At 40.7% G+C, this 26675-nt stretch overlaps 1 protein-coding gene across 1 annotated transcript; it reads left to right on the top strand.

The window, feature by feature from the left end:
- The first annotated feature begins 221 nt into the window (after nt 1-221).
- Nucleotides 222-26675, top strand: nifk (nucleolar protein interacting with the FHA domain of MKI67). Its single transcript, XM_041201812.1, has 6 exons — nt 222-456; nt 12063-12191; nt 15871-15979; nt 21865-22076; nt 22725-22790; nt 24925-26675. The coding sequence occupies exons 1-6, from the start codon at nt 340-342 to the stop codon at nt 25129-25131; spliced, it is 840 nt and encodes a 279-aa protein (XP_041057746.1). The 5' UTR covers nt 222-339; the 3' UTR covers nt 25132-26675.

Genomic DNA, 26675 nt, shown 5'->3' with positions numbered 1-26675 from the left:
TTACTGTGCTGCTATTTTGTTTTGCTGTTTGTTTTTGTTGGGGTCGCTTTAGTTTGCAAATGTTAAAAAGGGGTCACATGGGAAAATAGTTTGAAAAGCAATGTCCTTTTTCTTGTCTTTCTGCGTTCCCTACAGGGCAACCGCGTCTTAATAAATGGAGTTCCTCCAGTCCAGTAGGGGGCGCAGTGCGGGGAGGCTGGTAAGTGGTTGAGTATCGGACACTCTTGCCGGGGTTGAAAGCCTCCATGTCTCTCTCAGCGTGGTTACCCGGAGGAGTTGGTTGCAGCACCGGTCGCCTCTTGTGGAACTTTTTCTTTTGGCGACTCGCGAGTAAGAACCATGACGGAGGCGAAGAGCGGAAAACCGAGCGGCCGTGCCAAGCAGTCGATGTCGCTCGACCCCAAGCTGCAGAAGGAGTTTCAGCGGAAGCTGCAGGGAATGAAGAAGCAGCAGCAGGTGAGAGGAGGGAGGGGGTGAGTGGGGAGGGAGGGGTCCCGGGAACGGGCAGTCGAAAATCCGCCCCTTCCCCGGGCCCCGCGGGGATCGCTGCTCCGGCCGCTCACCGTCAGCAGCGGCGCTGCCGGTTGCTGGGGCGGCTCAGGTGCGCGCGCATCCCCTTTGCGGTCACGGGGTCCGAGAGTACGAGCCCTAGGGCTCAGCTGTCAATCACCCCCCCCCCCACCGGAGCAGCATCCAGCTGCACGGCTTCATCCATCTATCCCATTGGCACAATCAGACTTCTTGCATTTTAAAAAATAATAATCGTTTCAGGAATGGACTGAAATTCTTTTTAAGAAGCAACTTTTGGGCACCGCCGTGCTTACCCTGTTGTTACTCGCGTTGTGCAATTGATTCTAGGTGGCTTTCCAAATGTCCTCTCTTAAGTAAATGTCAATTTGTCATCCCATCCAAAAGATTGACCTTTTATTTCTTACGGTGTTCCTTTATCTATTCATGTTAATTGTCAAGCTGTGGCTCAGTTTATAGCCATATAAATACTGTGGCTACAAGAGCAGGTGAGAGGCTTGGAATCGTGCGACCAGTCACTCACCACCTGACTTCCCAAAGCCTGTCCACAGGGCATAAGTCATGAGTGTAATGGAATACTCCCCACTTGCCTGGATGAGTGCAGCTCCCACAACACGGAAGAAGCTTGACAAAGTCCAGGACAAAGCAGCCCACTTGACTGACACCGCATCCACAAACATTCACTCCCTCCACTACCGACACAGAGGAGCAGCAGTGTGTAACATCTACAGGAATTCATTAAGGCTGCTTCGAAAGCACCTTCCAAACCCACAACTACTACCATCTAGAAGGGCAAGGGCAGCAGATAGATGGGAACACCACCATCTGGAAATTCCCCTCCAAGTCACTCACCATCCTGACTTGGAAATATATCGTCATTCCTTCACAGTCGCTGGGTCAAGATCCTGGAAATCCCTTTCTGACAGCACTGTGGGTTTACCTACACCAAATGGACTGCAGCGGTTCAAGAAGGCAGCTTCACCAGCATTTTCTCAAGGGCAACTTGGGATTTGTACACCTATACATGGGATAGCTTTGACACTGGGTGTGGGAGAGTGTTGACTGTGAGCTAAGTCAGTAAACCCTCTCCAGCAAAGAAAGCACTGGGTCTTTTTTTTTTACTTCACCAAACAGCATAGATCTGATTAACAATAAATATTCCGAGAGCAAATGAAACATTAAAAAAATGTAGGCTCAAGTTTCCAGCCTTGGGTGATCCAGAAGATATGAGGTTAGTCATTTTTAGCAATGCTTCACGTGCCAAACTTCCAGATTGAGCACTTGGCATGTCATAACATTCAAGACTATGGGCCAAGTGCTGGTAAATAGGATTAGGTAGGTCGGTCAGGTGTTTCTCACGTGTCGATGCAGACTCGATGGGTCAAAGGGCCTCTTCTGCACTGTGTGATTCTGAGATGGATATGCGTAGACTGGGAAAATCAGGTTGGTAGTGGATCCCAAGAAAAGGAATTTGTGGAATGTCTACGAGATGGCTTTTTGGAGCAGCTTGTGGTGGAGACCACAATGGAACAGGCAATTCTAGATTTAGTGATGTGTAATGAGGCAGATTTGATAAGGGAGCTTAAGGTGAAGGAACCCTTAGGAGGAAGTGGCCATAATGTGATAGAATTTACCCTGCAATTTGAGAGGAAAAAGCTGGAATCAGATGTAACGGTATTACAGTTGAATAAAGGCAACTACAGAGGCATGAGGGAGGAGCTGGCCAGAATTGACTGGGAGATGAGCCTAGCAGGAAAGACAGTGGAACAGCAATGGCAGGAGTTTCTGTGAGTAATTTGGGAGACACAGCAAAAATTCATCCCTAGGAAGAAGAAGCATACTAAAGGCAGGACGAGGCAACCATGGCTGACAAGAGAAGTCAGGGACAGCATAAAAGCTAAAGACAAAGCATACAATGTGGTGAAAAACAGTGGGAAACCAGGGGATTGGGAAGCCTACAAAGACTAACAGAGGACAACTAAAAAAGAAATAAGGAGGGAGAAGATTAAATATGAGGGCAAACTAGCCAGTAATATAATGGAAGATCGCAAGAGTTTTTTTAGATATATAAAGGGTAAGAGAGAGGCAAAAGTGGACATTGGGCCGCTGGAAAATGACACTGGAGAAGTAGTAGTGGGGAACAAAAAAATGGCGGAGGAACTGAATAGGTACTTTGCATCAGTCTTCACGGTGGAAGTTCAAGAGAGTCGGGGGGCAGAGGTGGGTATGGTGGCCATTACCAATGAGAAGGTGCTAGGAAAACTGCAAGGTCTGAAGGTGGATAAATAACCTGGACCAGATGGATTTCACCCCAGAGTTCTGAAGGAGATAGCTGAAGAGATAGTGGAAGGGTTAGTGGTGATCTTTCAGGAATCACTGGAGTCGGGGAGGATCCCAGAGGACTGGAAAATCGCTAATGTAACCCCCCCCCATGTTTAAGAAGGGAGTGAGGCAAAAGATGGGAAAATGGGAAATTACAGGCCGATTAGCCTGACCTTGGTCATTGGTAAGATTTTAGAGTCCATTATTAAGCATGAGATTTCAGAATACTTGGAAGTGTATGATAAAATAGGGCAAAGTCAGCATGGTTTCATCAAGGGGAGGTCATGCCTGACAAATCTGCTAGAATTCTTTGAGGAGGTAACGAGTAGGTTAGACAAAGGAGAGCCAATGGCTGTTATCTACTTGGACTTCCAGAAGGCCTTTGACAAGGTGCTGCACAGGAGGCTGCTCAGTAAGATAAGACCCATGGTGTTAGAGGCAAGATACTAGCATGGATAGAAGGTTGGCTGTCTGGCAGGAGGCAGAGAGTGGGGATAAGGGGGTCCTTCTCAGGATGGCGCCCGGTGACTAGTAGAGTTCCGCAGGGGTCAGTGTTGGGACCACAACTTTTCACTTTATACATTAATGATCGAGATGAAGGAACTGAGGACATCCTGGTTAAATTTGCAGATGATACAAAGATAGGTGGAGGTGCAGGTAGTATTGAGGAGGCGGGGAGGCTACAGAAGGATTTGGACAGGTTAGGAGAATGGGCAAAGAAGTGACAGATGGAATACAAAGTGGGGAAGTGTGAGGTCATGCACTTTGGTAGGAAGAATAGAGGCATAGACTATTTTCTAAATGGGGAGAGAATTCAGAAATCTGGAGTGCAAAGGGACTTGGAAGTCCTAGTTCAGGATTCTCTTAAGGTTAACTTGCAGCTTGAGTCGGTAGTTAGGAAGGCAAATGCAATGTTGGCATTTATTTCAAGAGGACTAGAATATAAAAGCAGGGATGTGCTGCTGAGGCTTTATAAGGCTCTGGTCAGACCACATTTAGAATATTGTGAGCAATTTTGGGCCCCGTATCTCAGGAAGGATGTGCTGCACCTGGAGAGGTTCCAGAGGAGGTTCACAAGAACGATCCCAGGAATGAAAGGCTTAACATATGAGGAACGTTTGAGGAGTCTGGGTCTATTCTCGATGGAATTTAGAAGGATGAGGGGGGATCTGATTGAAACTTACAGAATATTGAAAGGCCTGGATAGAGTGGACGTGGGGAAGATGTTTCCATTAGTAGGTGAGACTAGGACCGAGGGCACAGTCTCAGAGTAAAGAGAAGACCTTTTAGAACAGAGATGAGGAGAAACTTCTTTAGCCAGAGAGTGGTGAATCTATGGAATTCATTGCCACAGAAGGCTGTGGAGGCCAGATCATTGAGTGTATTTAAAACCGAGATAGATAGGTTCTTGATTGGTAAGGGGATCAAAGGTTACGGTGAGAAGGCGGGAGAATGGGGTTGAGAAACTTATCAGCCATGATTGAATGGTGGAGCAGACTCGATGGGCCGAATGGCCTAATTTCTGCTCCTATGGCTTATGGTCTAATAAATGCTGTCCCAGCCAGCAAAGCCCACATCCTGTGAATGAATTTTTTAAATAGTGGGTTGCGCACTGTCTCCAGAGTCAGGAGGTTGTGGGTTATAGTCCTACTGTACAACTTGGGGTGCAGAAAACGAGGCTGATGTTCGTTTTGCTCAGATGAAACATTAAACGGAGGCTCTATCTGCTCTCCTTGTAGATGTAAAAGATCCCAAGGCACTGTTTCAGAGAAGAGCAGGGGAAATATCTTTGATGTCTTGGCCAATATTTATTGTTAATCAGATCTATACCAGTTGGTGAAGTTAAAATAAAGACCCAGCTGCTTCCTTTGCTGGAGAGGGTTTATTGACTTAGCTCACAGTCAATACTACTCCCACACCCAGTGTCCCAGCTATCCCATTTATAGGTGTATAAACACCTATCACCTATTTAACAATGTAATTGCCATTAAATAATTAACGTAATTAATAAGACATTGACAGATTCCCCTCTTTTAAATTAAAACTTTTGAAAACTGAAAAATCATTCAAACTAATTGAAAAGAAACATATGTATTTTTCCATCTTCTGTGTCTTGTATTATATTATAACCAACCATTAATAGATCCCACTTTCCCCTTTCTTTAAACAATTTTTTTTCCTTTACCATGTATAAATTATTACAAAGTAATTAAAGAAAATATTGATTTTTCATATCCTCATAACACAAGGTATCTCTCTTACAGTACATCTAATAATTTCTTGGAGCAAGCACCTCTCTTCATAAAACAGTCTGGTGACTTGCATCCACCCATTTTATTTTGGAAATCTACTTTCTAATATTTCCTTTCTGCCAGCAAGGTGAATTCTCAATCTTTTTTCAGTGACTCCCTTGGTCAAATGAACATTGTCCCAAAGGGAACAGTTATCCACATAGCATTCTATGGTCAAACTTTTCTCACGTTGCCCCTTGTATAGTATTTCTTTAAGCACATCCCCATATCCCTATTGCTTCCGCTAATGCCAGTGTTTCAATTTTTTAATTTTCTTTGCTTCCCAGGCCAATGGACAACATTTATTATTCTGTCCTACCGAGGATTTGATAAACCCTGCTTTTCTAGAGTATGCATCTGGAAGGTTGGCATGTGAAGCATTGCTAAAAATGACTTACCTCATATCTTCTGGATCACGCAAGGCTGGAAACTTGAGCCTACATTTCTTTAATGTTTTATTTGCTCTCGGAATTACCTCAACTAAAGCATGTTTCATCATAGTACTCAATTCCACTATGTCATAATTAGCATCAGGCCTAGTCTGAGTGCACAATCAATTCAGCTGTCAAATCAAATTTCTTAATTGTTCTATTTCTTCCTTGGATGCAGGATCCTCTTTTTGTGAGGACCTAGCCTGATTTATTGGGATGCGATTGATGTTTTCTAAATAAGACTGTTGATTCAAGGTCACTCCTGACTTATTTTGCTTAATGTCTAACCCTGTATAGTTAAAGGCCACCGAAGCCTGACTTCCAACCTTAAATTCCTCCTTTATCTATCACCCATTGCTTAAATTCTGCAGAACTTCCCGACAGAAAATCATTAACATACGTTTTAAAGATGCCTGCTAGTTGCTCTTTGTGATACCAGTAAAACATTGCTGGGTCTGCCTTTAGCTGAATATAACCTGTTTTCAACAGGACGGACCCAACTGAGAAATACCATAACCTTGATGCATCACTTAACTCATAAACACACTTGTTCAATTTCCACAGTTCCTTCTATATCGCCAGCTTTTTTAGGTGGTTTCAGAATCAGTTTCCTTTGAAATTTCTCACCCTGTAAAAATGTGGCTTTTATTTCAGTCAATTTACATTCTCAGGAATATGTTGCTAAAAGAGCTTAGAAAATCTTCAAGCTCATTTCCTACAGTATCTTGGTCACCAAATTTTTCTTCAAAATCCCAAGCTTCTAGTCTAGCTTTAGCCTTATACGTGTCATCAGGAAGTACCTTTTCTGTGCATATCAACCTGTGTGATAAAGCTGGTAGTTCCCCTTCTGGTATTTCAGTAATTCTTTCCAGCTCTTTTTGTTTGGCATCCTTTATCAACTGATCTTCTAATTTGTTAGTAGTCACTACAACTTCTCAATAATAAGGGTTTCTACTTCTAGTGGCATTTCTAACCTGTTCTATGATCTTTGTACTCGTCAAACTATAACCTCTACTCGCCCTCCTCTCTGTCTCTGGACTACTGCTGCATGATTTCTCTCTCCTACAATTAGAGTCCCTTTCGCAAGTCCATGATCTTTTAGGGCCATGACCACTTTCTGGTCCACTTGCAGAACTCACACTGCGTTTTCTGGCTTTCCACATCTTTACCTCATTTTACCATTTGCTTCCTGACCCTTATCTTGCACATTCAGCCAATGTCTGTATTTGCCAGTAGCTTCTCCTTACCCCCGTCCCCCACCCCTAAAATGGTGTCATCCCTTCATACACTGGCATAAATGTTTCTGTAGTGCCTACTTTGGGTAGTTGTCCTTTCGAATAAATAGCACTGTACTTCAGTGTCATTTTGTTCATATTCAGTCATCCCTTTAACTGCCATAATCGGCTCCTCGTAATTGTCCAACCTATGTAAAGTGCATGGTGCCTCTTTATTTTTTGTTCCCTGTTCAAATTCAGTGAATGTATAATCAGTGTCGATTAGCCTTGAGGAATGCACCCTAACAGTTTGATTCCCGTGTTGTAGAATTATTGTTTTTCCATCACTGTCTATAACCTTACCAGGTCCTTTCCATTCTTTCAGCCCCTCTCTTTTGTAATATACCCTGTAATTTTGTAATATATCCAAGGGAATTAAACTGTATTTCTGATGGCCTTATGTGGTGCCGTAAGGCTCACTGAGTTTTCTCTGAAATCTCAGCCTTGATCAATGCATTTCTCCCTGCATGCAGGGCATTCAAATGCTCAGAGCAGGTTGAACTAATCGTAGGCCCTTCCAAGGCCGGGGGATTATTCCACATCACCAAAGGTGTTTTGGGGCTATTCCCAAAAACTAATTGATAAGGACTGCAGCCTCCCCAACCATTTGAAGGGAATTCTTTGCATGGACTGCCCAGACCAGGGTGGATGTCAGCTTACAGCTTGGTTGGTCAGCTAAGATTTTGAGAAGCATCTCATCAATTACTTCTTTCACAAATCCCATTACTAAAGGGACTTTCCACTGCTGTGTTCATCACTATGATGCTCGTATTTTTACATGTACTTTTAAATTCAATGTTGGCAAATACCCCGTATTATCAGTTAGGGATTTAGCTGATCCCAGTCCTGTTCCTATCCATCTTTCCATTATCTTGTCCACAATTACCTTTCTTTCTTTACTATATATTACTCTTGACAAACTGAATCTAGTTGCCATGTCCACAAAGTGCAAGTGAAAAATTATTTTATCCTTATCCTATACCTTCAAGTCCATTGCTGCAACTTCATTAAAGTCTCTTGCTAATAGGAGACTCACCACGGGCCATGATGGTGTCGTCCTATATTTTCTACATACATCGCATTTCTCTCTGATCTCTTCTACAAGTCTAGTATATTCATTATCCATTACCTCTGCATCCTTTAGTAGAATTTTTAACCTGTGACAAGATAGATGGGCAAACTGCCGGTGAGGTTTTAAAACAATTTGCCTATTTTCTGTTAAACTCCGAGCCAATCGATACTACTTTAACATTGTGATTTGAAAAATTAGGCTTTGTTAAAGGGATACAATAATGTCCCAGTTGAGTAAGCTCTAAATGTACAGATTTCCCAAAAACAATTGCTTCATCATGTTCCATATCTAATTTCATTTGAGGCTTTTTCTTAGGCAACTTGCTCAATAGTAAGGATATTTCATTGAATACAAATTTGTGCTGATAAAATGGTTTACTCTGGTTATAATACATGGAATCACCAATCTCTCTTTAGTGATTTTAATGTGTTATTGCCCCGAATCTGAAGTAAGTAGAAGTATTCCTTAACCCTATTTCAGCCTTTACTAATTTGAGAATCCAGGTAGCACTTTAACCAATCCACTCCACATACTTTGGATGTACACCCATTGTCTAATACAGCACAACTGAATGAGCCTGCCACTAGATCACCTATCACTGGTGACCAATAGAATTCCTTCTGACTGATCAGTATCATCATCATCCCCTTACAATCCTTCCTTGCCTTGTGTCATTTCGAAAACCTTGTTATTCCATTTCGGACAGTGTATCGCACTTAGAGTCACATCTGAAGAACCTGTTTACCATTCCTCGGTTATCCCTGGGGTTCGTTCTCCTTCCATTGTTACCCAATTCCCGTTGCCTATTACAAGGGTCTAGATCCTCATTTCTTTTGTTTGTAGTTCTTCTTTTGTATTGATTCTTGCGCTCCAGATCTAAATGGTCTCGAAATGCTGCCATCGAATCCTCCATGTTTTGTGATATTGCTGAATGCTCCATTGGTGCCAAGAAAGTGGCTGGAAATAAAGGGTTCCCCAGAATTTTTTTAAAAAGCTTCAGACACCAGTTCCAAAAGTATATCTCTTTCTGGAAACCTAACTCCAGTCAAGGCCAGGAGCCTTTCCATGTTCGATACTTAAGCACAAACCAGCAATTTGAAGGCAAGAACTGAATTGGGGATCTTCAAATAGAATTTCTGCAGTCTGTTATATAACCTGTTAAATGCCTTGATATATTCTTCTGTGGAATAACCATCTATCCTTCCAAATTTATCAAAATATGACCATGCCCCATATGCATTTAACAGGTCATCTTTTTTGTAAATTTTGTCCATAAACTTTGAGAGATTATCCAAACTTCAGTGTCCAAATAATGAGCCTCTAGCTCTGAAAATACTTTGCACCTGATCCCATATCTGTTGCGAAGAAAAAACATCAAAGCCACATCTTGCTTTTTCTTTGTTTAGGACGTAAGCCGTGTCCATATATCATTTTATTGTTCCATTGGTCATAAGGTTCAGCTTCACAGAACAATGGTGGAAAGTCATACCTTGATATTTACACTTGGTTTCAGTTATTCTTCTCATAAGTAACCCTGATAACAATGTTCTGTCTAAAAAGGTATCTTAGTTCCCAGTTTTCACCTTTTAAGCTAACCATTCTCTGCTACCACTGTTAGTCAGATCCATGCAGGCTGGTGAAGTTAAAACAAAGACACAGTTACTTTTTTTGCTGGAAAGAGCTTATTGACTTAGGCCACAGTCAATGCTATCCCCACACCCAGTGTCCCAGCTATCCCCATTTATAGTGGGAGGTGTTGGTAGCGTGGTATTGTCACTGGGTTAGTATTCTAGAGACCCAGGGTGATGTTCTGGGGACCCAGGTTTGAACCCCACCACTGCAGATGGTGAAATTTGAATGCAATAAAAATCTGGAATTAGAAATCTGATGATGACCATGAAACCATTGCCGCTTGTCATAAAAACCCATCTGGTTCACTAATGTATTTTAGGGAAGGAAATTTGTCGTCATCATCTGGTCTGACCTATGTATGACTCCCGCAGCAATGTGATTGACTCTTAAATGCCTTCCTAACAAGGGAAATAAATGCTGGCCTAGCCAGCGACACCCCAAAAATGAATAAAAAAAATACTCATCACCTGTTTATCAAATAATTGCCATTAAACCGTAACAATGTAATTAATAAGACATTGACATTGATCCCTCAATCAGCATACAAAAAAATAGATTATCTGGTCACGATCACTTTGCTGTTTGTAGGAGCTTGCTGAACAAAGATTGGCTGCCACATTCCTACATTATAACAGCAAGTACACGTCAAAAATACTCCGTTGGCTGTAAAACACTTTGGGTTATTCAGTGTTCATGAAAGGCAGCACTTTATAAATGCAAGTATTTTGTTCCTTTCGGATTGGCTGTGGTGTATAGAATTACATTTAGTTTCCATTACCACCATTGAATTCACTGGACTGCATTAAATGTTGTTTATAGTGCTGTTTATATTTTATCAAATGTTGTATTTTCTTAATTTCCCATTGTAGTATTGCACATACAGTTGGCAAATGCTGTATGTGTAGCATCTGGGTTTACATTTTATTTTAGAATCTAAAAATCACAGCTACAAATTGCTTTCAGCGGTAACTTTTGGTGTATTGAAAAGAAAAATCATTACATTTCAAAAAAAAAGGAAAATTTACACTTCAGGCAGGAAGGGATTAATTAAGAGAGTGACAAAATGCTTCGTCGATGAGAAGGTTTTTGAAGGGAGAAGTTGGGTGGGGAATTGTGGAAGCAGGCCCCAGCACCTGAAGACTCTACCATAGGTGAGGTGAAGGAAGGGAGGGATTTACAATAAGGCAAAGGAAGAATGAAACCATGTTTGGGTAGGGTTAGAAGGGCTTGCAGAGCTACAGCAGGATAAGGACACCAGATATATAGATAAATGGCAGGATTTTAGACATACTGGAAGGTGGGGAGTTGATGTCGCTCAAATCAAAAGCGAGCTTGATGTGCATGTGACACTTGGTGCTGAATTTAATATATGCATTAGAGATTCGGACAAGCTTCAGTTTATGGCGCCTGGGAGGCTCATAAAGAAGAATAACAAAGACATCTATACAAGACTCTTAGCAGCAGAAAGGCTGATATAGGAGTGCAGATAGGCAGTGTTAGAGAGCTAAATGGCCTTGATGGATAGAGTATGGGATTCTTTCAGATAAAGATATGGACAATCAGTTCAGTTTCTGTTGATATTGACTGGGGGAGGAATATTGACCACAACACAAGGAGAGCTCTTTTAGATAATGATACAGAGAAACAGCAACTAGAGTACATAGGTGTGATCTTCATGCAATGACTCATCTATGGCACTAAAAAGCAATATAGCAAATCCTCTGTACTGCGCTGGATTGTCAATATAGGTGATGAGCTTAAACCCACTATTTCCTAATTCAGAGTTCAGAATGCTACAATATGTACTATGATGGTAATTTTATGTATTTCCTCCCCTTCATTCATTATGTCAACACTTCAGAATTGCAAACAAAGTAATTAAGCTGTCTGAAGTGTTGTGATGACACCTTGGATGCAGGCTGAGTACTGTGCATATGATGTCATAAACCAGGTTTCATGAAGGGGTGAGACTAGGTGAGATTGTCAGATCTGAAAGGAGTGGTTTTGGAACCTAATTTTCAGTTAGATTTCCTTTGGCATTTGCAATCCCTGGTGACTAAGATTAATGAAGTACTAACTGCTGCTATAAATATAGTGCTTCAAAATGGATGGAAGGTGTAGGGAAATCAATTCCTATTTCCTTTAATGGAGGAAAATAAATTTGTCTTAAATGTATTTGACTATTTCAAATAGTTTAACTTTCCCTACAGGTAAGAAGATGCTGAAGCTGCTCTTGTAATTTTAATCAGCATCACTTCCATCATCCTGTGTGCGTGCCATCTGGCCAATGGATTATTAGTGGACCAGCCTGGATTGTTCCCATTCCTCTATGGTTACATCTAACCTGTGGTTGCTAGCATTTCTTTAATGCAGTTAACAATGAATTTAATGGAAACTTATCTGGCTGTTTATAGTACCATGTGTGGATTTATGCTATATGTTAGAATGTATCAAGAGTGCCCTGAAAATAAATGTGAATGCTGTGTGGACCTAATCAATTTTCATCTCTCAGGTTGAAAAGCTGTCATCGGGTGTAATTTACTTGGGCCATATTCCCAATGGATTCTTTGAACCTCAGATTAAGAAATACTTCTCCCAATTTGGAACCGTTTTAAGAGTTCGACTTGCACGCAGCAAAAAGGTAAAGAGTATGTACAGTAGAAAACATATCACAGTGTAAAACTGTTCAATAATTGGAGCCATGTTTTATCCAATCATGTTTGAGGATTCTGAATGAAGCATAACATTTTTTCAAAATAACTTGTCTTTATAGCATCTGTTGGCGAGTATCACCAGGAGACAGGATATTTGTCTATCACATTGCTACTTTTGTTCATATTGGTGTGAATTAATTTGAGACGTGTAATGGTAGAAAGGGTATTAGCTGAAATATCTAGAAATCCTGATCTAAGGATAAGATGTAGAAAAATATTTTTTTCATTTATCAGAATCCATATCTATGAAATATGGCCAAGTTCAAATATATTGAATTTTTGGATCAAAATGAACATTTTTTGAGAGATTATGTACAAGCTATTTATTAAGGTATTTGATTTTCATTAATGTAACTTTAACCAGTCTCTAATTATAACTTTGCAGAATTATTCTGCTCAGCTGGGGAAACTTGAAACTTGACCTGAACTTGGCAGGAGGAATTTTTATTTTGATTACTTGGCTGTGCATCAAGTTAGCTTTTGATGTTCTGATTGGGTAGAGGAGCACTATTCTTTCTTACTACTTTCTCTTTGATCCATGTTTAATGAATAGAAGGGTCAGCTTCAATCTCTGGTTAATCTTGGGTTAGCGCAGCTCAGTTATGGTACCATTGAAGATTGATCACACTACAGTTGACTTTGTGCTTGGATGAAGGAAACTAAAAGTTGTCCCAAGTTCCTGCTCCTAAAATCAATCCAGAGAACCTGCAGGAAAATTACATTTGTGGCTCTCAAGTGGGGAATGGTTGACCTTTGCAATATCTCCATAGCCCAGTAGCTCATTGGCATCCAATGTCTAGGTTCACATAAGATAATTTGGCAGAGTGCCACAGGAATGCTGTCATCCGTGGGATTGTATCTTGGGAGAGGCAGGATGTGGGCATTCTGAAATGGATATATTTTTTAAAATGCATAATATGGAGTTGGTGCTGTACAAATGTAGTTACTGTAGCTGGATGTTTCACTAAAATGTTAATTTGGATGCTAGTAGCTAAATATTGTTAACTCAACATGTTTAAATATTAGCAGAATGATAGTTATTACATCATACTGTTCGGTAATGTTTAAATGAGCATAGAAGCCGCAGTAAATTAATTCAGTCCTCAGCAGTATTGTGAAAAATCTTGACTACAGAATGAGATATTGGAGCAGACAAAATATGGAAATGCCTTTATACTCCTGAATTGGTTGAGTGAAGGCCACTGCAGATGTTCAAGTACAAAGTTGAAAAGTAACTACAAATATGTCTCTGGTCAACTCTTGTGTACAAATGAGATGATTGTATAAATTATATTATTTATATGATAACCTGTATAATTATTGAATGGAACAGAGACATAGGTGTAAAACGTCACAGTGCAATTTCGAAAAATGCTGCGCAAATTAAGCACTTTGTACATTCAAATTTAAGTTTGAAACATGATTTTCCCACCTTTTTTTTTAAACAGTTATTTTCCTTTCCTTGTCTGGTCTTATTGTACATCATTCCCTGGGGACCAACTAGTACTTTGCCAAAGTGTTCATTCCTCATGTGAGTCTGGGCTGGAGCATCAGCAGGCTATTTGGTCATGCAGGCCATCACAGAAAACCCAATTTTTCCCTCCCAGATCATCCATATGTGGACTCTCAGTTCAGAGTCATTGAATCTTGAAAGGATTGGGAATCCTGGCTCTGTTGTTCCTCTTCTGTCCTCTGACCCATAGGTGTGAGTTTAGTTTATAATTGGATCCAGCAGATTCAGAATTCCTGAGGCCCATCCATTCCATTAGCAGTTGTTGAAATATAATTTAGGAAACAAATTCTGTAGAAACATACATGACCAGAAAAAAAAACACCAGTCCACTTAGTGAGCCCCTGCATCTGCTGTATAACAGGAACAGGAGGCTCCTGGAGCAACTCTATCATTGCTGACAGCAAACCCCAACATGCAGGTAAAAAAAACCGCGCTGAAGCAGTTGGAAGGCTTAAAACAAAATATTTTATTGTTGATACCAGGACTTGCAGAGAAAATGGTAATCTTTTTCTTCAGCTCAATCTTCCCTATCATTATACTGTAACTTTAAAAGCTTTAGAATCAAATTTCATGGAAGTGTCAGGTGAATGATCTTTCTAGGCCTCCTCCTGCAGTTCCCCAACACAGACACTAGTTTTCAACCAATTCAATACACTCTGTGACATCAAGACACGATGAACAGCAATGGCTATGGCTCCGCCAACATCCCGCCTAATGCTGAAGACCTGGGCTGCAGAACTAGTTCCACTTCTAGCCAACCTTTTCCAATACAGCTACACCACCAGCATGTACCCAACTGTGAAAAATTGCCCATGTATCTCCTGTCCACAAAGTCGGGACAAATCAAATCCGCCCAATTGCTGCCCTATCTGCGTACTCTCAACCATCAACAAAGTGATGGAAGTAGTCATTGTCAGTAAAGCTGAACATGTTCTTTAATGCTCTTTGCAGTCTTCCCAGAACTTTATCTGTTTGTTAGTTGCTTTGAGAAGACATGCACTTCCTTCCACTATGCTGTGACTGTGTCCTCCCCAGACATCCTTATTCCAATATCCAACATGGTAATAGGCTTCAGTTGTTCTTCCCACTGCAATACTAGTTTAAATCCATCCACAACTCTAGTTGCTATTTTGTTCTATGCTACGCAGGTAATTTTTTTTCTTTGCCATTAAAACTCTTCCTATCAGTCTCGTCAGGCTTTGAATCTATAAAAAGGATGTGTTGGCCATTTGATACCTTTTTGACAGTCTCAAAATATTAACCAAGTTGATTTGTTGTCAATTCCAAATTCTTTGCTATCAAGTCACAAAATAAAGCATTCCACTTGGAAAACTGAGTTCTTTTTTCTCATAGCTGGTGACAGGTAAAGTTATTCAATGCACATGCAAAAGTATGAATAAAACAGCAGATGGCAGCATTTTTAACTTTGTAAATGCACTTTAATATTCCAGTAGATTTTAGACTCTTTAAACTATAGAAATTAATTATTTCTCAGTGATTAGTTTGGAAGGCTTAAAACAAAATATTTTACAATTGTTGATACCAGGACTTGCAGGGAAAATGATAATACTTTACTTCAGCTCAGTCTTTTCTATCACTGTGCTGTAACTTTAAAGGCTTTTAAAAGTAAAATTAAATTTTAAATTAAGTAAAATTAAATTTCCTGAAGTGTGTTTTTTTTTGTTTGGATTACTTGCTTAAGAACCATACCTCACCAAAAAAAAGTTGACTCAAGTTGCATCTTCCATTTATGGAATGACAGTGGGAGCAATCTGGTAACAGTAATTTATCAGTTCAGTTGGGTATCAAGAACCTGGGAATTGTTGAACTTAGGGTTTACAAGGGATTACCTTTTTAAGAAAGAAGATCCTTTTGAACTTCTTCTGGATTAGAAATTTTCTGAATGTGATGAGAATTTGAAAATTACTCTTCAAATAAACTGTCAATTTACAGCCTTGTTATTAACATGCTATCAGATCAGTTTACGCTAACTAAGCAAGTAACATCTGATACAGTTTCTAATTCTTACCATGAATGATATGCTTGTGGCTCGGGTACTATTTGAGTGTGATGCATTTTATTTTAAACCTTAGACTGGACACAGCAAAGGATATGCTTTTGTGGAGTTTGAGTGTGAAGAAGTTGCCAAAATTGTTGCAGAAACTATGAACAACTACTTATTTCGTGAAAGGCTCTTAAAATGTAAGTATTTGACATTAAACCATTCAGAATTAGTGTTTAATGTACACATTCTGCAAACCAGCCCACCGCCAGTGGTTTATTGGGAAAGTAGTCACTGTCAGAAATAATTCCGTTTGACTGACTAATGAACAACACAGGCTATAATGAAAAAAATTGTCTTTATCCTGCACCTTTCTCACTTGGCAGATTCTTAGATATGATCTAATTGCAATAGCTCCTCCCTAGGGCCTGACTTAGGTGGCCATTAGTAAGTCGAAATAATGTGGCAGATGACTGGAGCAGGAGTAACAGTTGGGTTTATTCCGCCCTTTCCACCTATGCAGCATATGAAACTTGTGCTTTTTATGGAGCAGCTAAAGAAATCCAACACACACCAATAACCCCACCACACAGCCTTCAGTATAGCCTAGTTCACTGAGGCCTGTTATAGCCCTCCTTGGAACAAGTCTCTTCTTTAAAATTACTTTGTTGCCATGGTTGAGATCATCTGTTCAGGTGCCTCAGAACTATTCCCTAGCCCACCAAGTCAAACTTCCCTTCAAGTTCCCTGCCCTAGCCTCAACTTGCATCTTTATCTCTTTTCTCTCCTAACGCCCTTTGGGCCCTCTCCAATCCACTCCCTCATCTTGTCCATGAGACCCACTCATGCTTTCTCAGCTCCATTACTACAAAACCATTAACCAGCCAAATTCCCTTCCTGGCCTTCATATTAACTGTTAGCAGTTTCTTCTCACATACTGCCATCATCACCACCTCCACTCATTCTCAAAAAAACCATCCTTGATCTCCTTTCAGTTGAAGGGCAAGGTGCATTCCTCCATCTACCATTTCCTTGTACAATGAATTTGTGGAGAGAGCTGGTGAAAGAGATTCTTTTTGTCGTTAGCCTTCCCCTCAATCCCAGGCTAAGAAAGCAAAACTGGGATGTGGGATGGGGACTGGTTCCTATATGTTCCATTGTCTCTGAAACAGCTCATATGTCCTTCCTTACAGCTGGGCAGAAACTTGAAGAAAGGGTTATTAAAGTATCTTATTTCTGATTCTGCCTCTTTGTCGCTTTGGGACATTTTTCTACTTCACAGTGCTTCATAGAGTTATAAAGGTCTACAGCACAGAAAAAGGCCCTTCGGCCCATTAAGCGTGCACTGGTCAAACAAGTACCTAACTATTCTAATCCCATTTTCCAGCACTAGGCCCATGGCCTTGTACGCCATGGCATCGCAAGTGCATATCCAAATACTTCTTAAATGTTATGAGGGTTTCTCCCTCTACCACCCTTTCAGGCAGTGAGTTCCAGATTCCCACCACCCTCTGGGTGAAAAAATTCTTCTTCCCCTATAAACCTCCTGCCCCTTATCTTAAACCTATGTTTCCTGATTATTGATCCCTCCACCACCAAGAGGAAAAGTTCCTTCCTGTCTACCCTTTCTATGCCCCTTGTAATTTTATGCACCTCAATCTGTCTCCCCACCAACCCCCCCAATCTCTTCTGCTCCAGGGAAAATAACCCCAGATTATCCAATCTCTCCTCATAACTAAAACGCTCCAGCCCAGGCAACATCCTGGTAAATCTCCCTTGCACTCTCTCTGGTGTCATCATGTCCTTCTGAAAATGTAGATTCCAGAACTGCAGGCAGTACTCTAGCTGTGGCCTAACCAGCGTTTTATACAGTTCGAGCATAACCTCCCTGCTCTTATATTCTATGCCTCAGCTAATAAAGGCAAGTATCCCATATGCCTTAACCACCTTATCTACCTGTCCCACTACCTTAAGGGACCAGTGGACAAGCACACCAAGGTCCCTCTGATCCCTGGTACTTCCCAGGGCCCTACCATTCTTCATGTATTCCTGTGCCTTGTTTGTCCTGCCCAAGTGCATCACCTCACACTTAGCCGGATTAAATTCCATTTGCCACTGATCAGCCCATCTGACCAGCCCGTCAATATCCTCCAGTAATCTAAGGCTAACCTCCTCACTATTTACCACCCCACCAATTTTCGTGTCATCCGCAAACTTACTGATCAACCCTCCGACATTCGAGTCTAAATCGTTTATATATACCACAAGCAAGGGACCCAACACCGATCCCTGTGGAACCCCACTGGACACAGGCATCCAGTCACAAAAACACTGCTTGACCATCACCCTCTGCTTCCTGCCGCTCGGCCAATTCTGGATCCAATTTGCCAAATTGCCTTGGATCCCTTGGGCTCTTACCTTCATTATCAGTCTCCCATGCGGGGCCTTATCAAAAGCCTTGCTGAAGTCCAAGTAGACTACATCAAATGCATTTCCCTCATCTACACACCTGGTCACCTCGTCGACAAATTCAATCAAATTGGTCAGACATGACCTCCCCTTAACAAAACCATGCTGACTGTCCTTGATTAATCCCTGCCTCTCCAACTGTAGATTAATTCCGTCCCTCAGAATTGCTTCCAATGGTTTCCCTACCACTGAGGTTAGACTGACTGGCCTGTAGTTCCCTGGTTTATCCCTTCCTCCCTTCTTGAATAACGGTACCACATTGGCTATCCTCCAGTCCTCTAGCACCTTTCCTGTGGCCAGAGAGGTATTGAAAGTTATTGCCAGCGCCCCTGCTATCTCCTCCCTTGCCTCACTCAACAGCCTGGGATACTTTTCATCCGGGCCTGGAGATTTATCTACTTTTAAGCCTGCCAGACCACTTAGAACCTCCTCCCTATCTATGCTAATTTATTTAATTATATCACAGTCCTTCTGCTTGATTCCCATACCCATGTCGTCCCTCTCACTTGGGAACACCGACACACAGTATTCATTTAGAACCCTACCTACGTCTTCCTGCTCCACACAAAAACTACCACTGTGGTCCTTAATGGGCCCTACTCTTTCCCTAGATATCCTCCTACTCTTAAGGTACTTGTAAGATAACTTTGGATTTTCTTTTATTTTACCTGCCAATGTTTTTTCCTGCCCCCTTTTTGCTCTCCTAGTTTCCTTTTTAACTTTCCCCCCTACACGTTCTCTACTCCTAGGGCTTCCACTGTTTTGAGCCCTTGGTATCTGCCATAAGCCTCCCTTTTTCTCTTTATCCAATCCTGTATGTCCCTCGATATCCGGGGTTCCCTGGATTTGTTGGTCCCACCCTTTGCCTTTACTGGAATATGGTCCTGTACCCTCCTTGAATGAGTCCCACTTCTCTGATGCAGATTTACCTAAAAGTAACTCTTCCCAGTCACTCTGGCCAAATCATATTTGATCTTATTAAAATCGGCCTTCCCCCCATTTAGAACTCTGATTTCTGGCCCATCCTTGTCCTTTTCCATAACAACCTCAAATCTTAGCTGAGTTATGATCGCTATCTGCAAAATGCTCTCCTGCTGATACCTGTACCACTTGCCTGGCTTCATTCCCTAAAATTAAGTCCAGGACCCCCTCCTCTCTTGTAGGACTTTCCATGTACTGGTTTAAAAAGCTCTGCTGGATGCATTTTAAGAATTCCGCACCCGCTAAACCTATCATACTATAACCCAGTTAATGTTGGGGAAGTTGAAATCCCCCACTATTACTACCCTATTGTTTTTACACTTCTCTGAAATTTGCCTACCTATCTGCTCTTCTATTTCTCTCCGACTGTTTGGGGGCCTATAATACACTCCCAGCAATGTGATTGCTCCTTTTTTGTTTTTCAGTTCTACCCATATGGCTTCATTTGAGGAGCCTTCTAAGATGTCAACCCTCCTTACTGCTGTAATTGATTCCTTGATCAATATAGCGATACCCCCTCCTCTTTTACCTCCTTCTCTGCCTCGCCTGAAGACTCTATATCCTGGAATATTGAGCTGCCGAACCTGCCCCTCTCTCAACCATGTCTCTGTGACAGCAATGACATCATACTTCCGTGTGTTAATTTGTGCCCTCAATTCATCTGCCTTATTCATCAGACTCCTTGCATTCAAATAAATATAATCCAACCTTGCCAAACTCTCTTGTGCCTTAACTGACCTATAATTTCTATGCCTTCCAGACTCCCTTGCTCTCTCTCCTAATTTTGGCTGTGCATTTCCCCCTGCTGAACCTCCTCTCAGGATCCCATCCCTCTGCCAAGTTAGTTTAACCCTCCCCAACAGCACTGGCAAACCTCTCCGCAAGGATGTTGGTCCCATTCAGGTTCAGGTGCAACCCATCCGCCTTGTACAGGTTCCACCACCCCCAGAAACGGTCTCAATGTACCAGAAATCTAAAGCCCTCCCTCCTGCACCATCTCTCCAGCCATGCATTCATCTGAATTAACCTTCTATTTCTATACTCACTAGCGCTTGGCACCGGAAGTAATCCAGAGATTACTACCATTGAGGTCCTGTTTTTTAATCGGTTTCCTAGCTCCCTAAATTCTGCTTACAGGACCTTATCCCTTTTTCTACCTATGTCGTTGGTACCAATATGTGCCACGATCCCTGTTGGTTTGCCCTCCCCCTTTAGATTGCCCTGCAGCTGTTCAGTGACATCCTTGACCCTGGCACCAGGGAGGCACATACCATCCTGGAGTCACATCTACGGCAGCAGAAATGCCTGTCTGTTCCCCTTACTATCGTGTCTCCTACCTCCATTGCTCATCCCCTCTTTTTCCTCCCCCCCCGCCCCCCAAAACTCCCATGCAGCTGAAACACTCACAGTGCCATGAGCGTGGCTACGCTCCCCAGAGCAACCGTCACTCTCACCGTTTTCCAACACAGAAAAACGGTTCTCAAATGAGATGCACTCTGGGGATTTCCTGACTACCTGCCTGACACCTTTCTTCTGACTGATGGTCATCCAATCCCTCTGTCTGCACTTCCATATGCTGTGAGCTGACCACATCTAAAAACGTGCTATCTATGAAACCCTAAGCCTCACAGATGCACCTCAGTGCCTCCAGCTGCCACTCAATCTCCAAAACACGGAGCTCAAATGGCTGCAGCTGCATAGCGGCACTTCCTGCATATTTCATCAGTCAGAGCGCAAGGAGCGCCTAGGACTTCCCACACGTTGCAGGCGGCACATAACACGGGACTGAGGCTGCCTTATCATGCCTCTAGTTTGGAAAATAAAACCTTACTTTAGGTTAAATACAGTAAAAAAAAAGTTAAATTATTTATGTACTTTAAATAAAAACTAAAACCCTTACCTTAGCTTACTCTATTTTAAACTGGAGAAAAACACTTACCCACTACTCACTAATCAGCTCTCACCTTTGTGCTGATGTCACTTTTTGAAGCTTCCCCACACTCGCAGGTCCTGATCTCTCCGCCGCTCTCTCTCACTGTCTTGTGATGTCACTCTTGTTATTTTCAACAAAAACATACTACAGGACACTCTTCCCAGATGGCTCCACCGCCATGCTGACAGCAGGACACTCTCCCCAGACAGAGGACTTTGCAGGGTCGACAGGACTGTGATTGCCGTTGTCGCTTCCGGTACCTAGGCCGATGCCGGGTGGTCCGTCCAGTTTCATTCCTTTCTTTGTGTCTTTGTAGTGGTTTGCTACAGTGGCTTGCTAGGCCATTTCAGAGGGCATTTAAGAGTCAACCACATTGCTGTGGTTCTGGAGTCCCATGTAAGCCAGACCAGGTAAGGACGCCAGATTTCCTTCCCGAAAGGACACTAGTGAACCAGATGGGTTTTTACAACAATCGACAATGTTTTCATGGTCATCGTTGGACTTTTAATTCCAGATTTTTATTGAATTCAAATTCCACCAACTGCCGTGTTCGAACCCAGGTCCCCAGAGCATAACCCTGGGTCTCTGGATTACTAGTCCAGCGACAATACCACTATGTTATTGCCTCCCCCGGAGGTGCAAGTTATCAAGATTTGCATACCCAAGGATGTAGTGATTACATTTAGCACTCATTTCTTTCAGGTCAGGTTCTTCCACCAGAAAAAGTACACGCACAGCTTTTTAAAGGTTGTAATACAACTTTTAAGAAACCTATCCTCCCGGCTGTTGCTCGTTACAACAAGAAACGAACCCTGAAACAACAAAGTGTGATGGCAGAGAGACTCCTTGCAAAAGAAGGGCGATTACGAAAAAGGCTTGCTGAGAAGGGAATTGACTACGACTTTCCCGGTTTTGTAAGTTTTCTTAATGTATTTGATTCTCAACGTGATTATCAAAGATTTTACTCTTAGATTAATTCAATAGGCAGATTATTGGCTGCAAGATTTTTCAGTTGTGTTTTCTTTTTCCACTTCCTTTAACCTTAGTAAGTGTTAACTGGTGATCCCCCTCATCATGGAGCGCTCTTCTTTTTGTCATTTGTTATTCACTTATCCATTAAATTTGATTGGTTTCAGGAGTGGACATTTTCCTGGTGCGGCAGCTCTTCGTTATAACACTGTGCATCAGTTATAAAACTATTTTAGATAGCGGGTTGTTTTCAGCGGTTTCTTTTCATGTATCAGTATGGCTACAATGTGTCTTTGGGCAGATCTAATGTATGTGGCGGGCAGGCTAGGAAAGTGAGGATCAGTGCGTGATTTTCAAAAGGAAGATTTTTTTTTAATGTATGACCTGAGCATAAAATGTTTTCAGCTGTGATTTCAGCATATAAATTAAGATTTTCCAATGTCAAGATCTCTATCAGCAGAAAAACCTGATTTTTCCACAAAAAAAACAGCATTGCAGCTTCAGACGTCCTTATTTGTTGATCTACTGAGCAATATTTAGTTAGGAGATTGAAGGATTGATTGTGAAAAAAGTTATTATTTCTTATCCTTCAGGCTGCAGTGCTGCCTCGAAAGAAAAAGCAAGGGTCTACAAAAATGAATGATGCAGTAAACAGTCCGGTAAGCTGAAACACTTATCCAGGAACTAGCTGGTTACTGGAATCTACTTGGTGGCTGTATTATTCTATATATAACTTTGAATTTAGTACAGTAGTTGTTTCTTTACAATTGATGAAATTAGTTGGATATATTGTACTAATGACTTCCATTATCATGCAAGTCACAGGAGCAGTGATATGTTTCTTCAGTTAGAACAAAAATCTCTGAAGTATTCCAGAATCTGATGGCCACTAAGGGACATGGTATCCATGTATCTTCTCCAGTATCCCCTTGAGGCCTGTAAAACAACATGATAAACATATAAACCTTCTGTGTCAAACCAGTTAACAAATCTAAGGTCCGTGTCCTCTGTGTACTTTTGACACAGAATCATGGCTGAGTGTTTCAAACGTGAAACACTCAGCTCTCGAAATCCAAGACTCTCCTTCAGAGCTCATAAGGACTCAAAACATTAACTCTGTTTCTGCACAGAAGCTTCCAACCCTGCTGAGTTTTTCTAGCATTTTTTGTTTTTATTTCAGATTTCCAGCATTCGCAGTATTTTGCTTTTACCTCAAATGGGAATGTGGATCCTGACTTCCATCTCCTTTCCATAAACCAGGATCCAACTGGAACACCAATAAAATTGCTGAGCTTGGAATCTGAAATAGTATCCCTCATTGCCACCCTTTTAAGCTTCACTCAGGATTGCTGCAGTGAAACCCAAAGAGTACCCACTCTGTTTCTCTCCCCCCACCCCCCCCCACCCCCCCAGTCCTCTTGTCAGTCACAAGCTTTGGTCCTGTCTTTATCCTTCCCCAACTAAACAAGGTACCTCCTGCAGCCCCTTCTGCCACATTTCAGATGCACCAGCCGGTGCCTGATAAAACCTTACCAGGATATAGGATTCACTACCTGCAATGCAACACAATACTACTAATTGTATAAAAAAATGCAAAGTAATGCTAGTTTCTGTTTGTATCCCAATGATTTTATTTCTAAAATGAAGAGTTAAAACCCTAGCATCTATTCATAAGATGTTAATATTGTTCCTCTGATTAGAATTGTAGATGTTTTGATTGTAATTAGAAACTTGTGTTGTGATGATATTCAGGCCTTTAGTTGACGATGAACCTAACAATGAATATATTAGCCATGTTATTTTTCCCTATCATCTGGTTAAGAAGTTGGTAGGCATCTCATGCTTAATTTTGCAGTATAATATCCATAGCCATAAGTATATTTGGTGTTCTGTATATAGATTAATATTTCTGCCAAAATATTTTTAATATCCAGAATTTAACTTTTATTTTCAATAGTGTCTGGTACCCCACAGTATCTTGTCCATGTGCATTATTTACATGTGTCTTAACACTAATGTTAGGCTATTCAGTTTGAGGAAGAACTCCTAACTCCAAGCCAGGCCTGATCGTGAACCTGCCCAACCTCCAAATAAGTGCATATGTTACTAAGTAGACGTCAGGAATAGCAAAAATATAGATTTTCTTTTCTCCCTTTTAGTTTGAGCATTTAGATTAATTGTAATGTCTCTACCAGCATCTTGGGTACCATGTTCCTTCTGGCATGTGTCTCAGATACTTATTGGACACTGGGACAGCAAAATATAAAATCTTGCAACAGCGAAGCCTCGCTAGCTCATCTGAAACAGCTATTCAATTAATCCCATTCCCTACTTTTTACCTGTAGTCCTGCATTTTCTTTCCTTGTCAGACATTCCCTTTGAAAGTTTCTATTGAATCCTTTCCACCAACCTTTCCTGCAATGGATTACAGAACACAACTTACTGTGGGACGATAAAAATCCTCCTTGTCTTTTTTCTGATTCTTTTGACAATTATTCTAAATCTGTGCTCATTGGTTACCAACTGATCACACCAGCAGAAACAATTTTTCCTTATCTACTTTATCAAAACCTTTCCTAAATTTGGAAACCTCTATTAAATCTCCCCTTAACCTTATCTGCTGTAAGGAGAACAATCCCAGATTGTTGACTGTCTCCAAGAATTAACTTGCTAATTTTACAACAGAATTGTATTAGTCTTTGAATGTCGCAGTTTAGTGTGTTGGATGCAAAGTTTTTTTGAATCTGGTGCTAAATTTTATTTTATAGTTGTAACTATAACCATTCCCCTTAGGATGTAACTCCAGTCTGCACACCTACTGTTCTAAAACGACGCCAGTCTTTAAAGGTCATCGATGATGTTGATGATGAAATCACATTCAAGGTACAGCCTACTAAAAGGACTGCCAAAAAGAAAGCCAAATCGACTGCTTTTTTATGTGAAAAAGTGCAAAAAACAAACAAGTTAAAGAAGACAAAAAGAAAAATCCCTGGCAAATGAAGTATGAAGAATTTGTAAATGAGAAGTCCAAAAAGTCCAAATAGTTGCCTTTGCAGAGTATTAGGAGCTGCCAGTCATCGATATGTTCTGTTGTGGAGAGTCCTACTGAAATGTTCAATTTTTATTAATTAATTGGTGCAGATTTTTACATGAATAATAAACAAATATCCTTAAGGTGCTTTAATAATCTGTCTGTTCATGTATTAAAAGTGAAAAGTTCTGTAATTCCACGGGTTGTTTTGTCAATATTTTGCCTTGTATCCCTCCAAAATATTCAGAAAGCTTAAATACTTTGGTTCAGTAATAAATTCAAAAAATGCAAATTTAAAAGGCCATTCTAGCCAAAATTATTTTAATCAAGTTAATTTTAATAGGTTTGAATAAAAATTTATGACCCAAAATAAGCGTTTAAAAGTTATGTTTTTTGTTTCTTTTAAATTATAGGCTTATGTGATGAATACTGAAAGGCTTAGTTAGATGTCAGAAAAAGACATGAAATATAGAGAAGTTGCAAGTGTGCAGCAAGTCAATCAGCATATGGATGGAAAAGATCACATTACACGTTAGGTGTAGTCCTTTATCACAATACAGGACAAGGTAATGAGTCAATGCCATGGTCAAAATAGACATGGTTTGTAAAAAAAAAAAATCAGATTTATCTGTACTTTCTTTTCTCAGCCTTAATGTCAGAAAAAAAACTTGGTATAGACTGAAATTTTGCCAAGACCTCAATATAAAATTATGTACAGCAGATTTGGTCATTGGCACCATCTTTGCTTTTTAGATCTTCTGAAATTCTGACTACCTGCTTGAAATCAGCAATCTGGTTACACCTCCATGATTAATATATCAGTTAGAGTTTGTAGCACTAAATTTTCCACCCATACTATCATTTCTGTCATAATTTTGTAATTTGTCTCTTGATCAGCTGCACCTGTCATATTTTGATATAGAAATGGCCTTATTACATTTGGGGTTTAATGTATTTCAAAAAATGAATTGCAAGTATTGTAAGTGCTGTAGTGTATGTGACTGACAAAGACTAGAGGAAGAAAATTCAATAGGCCTGAAGCAAATTATACTTTTAGGCTGAGCTTCACTTGATCATTACATACTGTACAAAGGGGTTACATTTAGATGGAATAAAAATGCCTGTCAGCCTTTAAGATTGCTTCTGTCTTGCTCATGCTTTCAGTGATATTTATGAAATTTGCCTTCAACATGCCACCTTTTTTATTCTGAAATGAAGAAAGTAATTTTTTAATAACTACACAGTATTTAACTATGAAATTGAATTTGTATGCATGCAAAGTTCAGCATTATATATACATATATATATATATATATGCTGGAGGTATGGTGCGTAGTCTTTTGGTTCTTTTGAATCAAAATTTGGGTGTTTCATTTGTTAGATGTTTGTAAATTGAAGATCATAGTGCTACAAACTGAGTTTTCCTGTACATTCAAAGATAAAATGGGTCATAAAGTACTCAGTGATACATTATATATTCTACTCATCCAGTAATAAATGCAACATAAAGATG

This window comes from Carcharodon carcharias, chromosome 12 (genome assembly GCF_017639515.1).
Source record: "Carcharodon carcharias isolate sCarCar2 chromosome 12, sCarCar2.pri, whole genome shotgun sequence".
Taxonomy (NCBI): Eukaryota; Metazoa; Chordata; class Chondrichthyes; order Lamniformes; family Lamnidae; genus Carcharodon; species Carcharodon carcharias.
The sequence above is the reverse complement of the archived record's forward strand: the minus strand, read 5'-3'. Positions and strand labels throughout refer to the sequence as shown.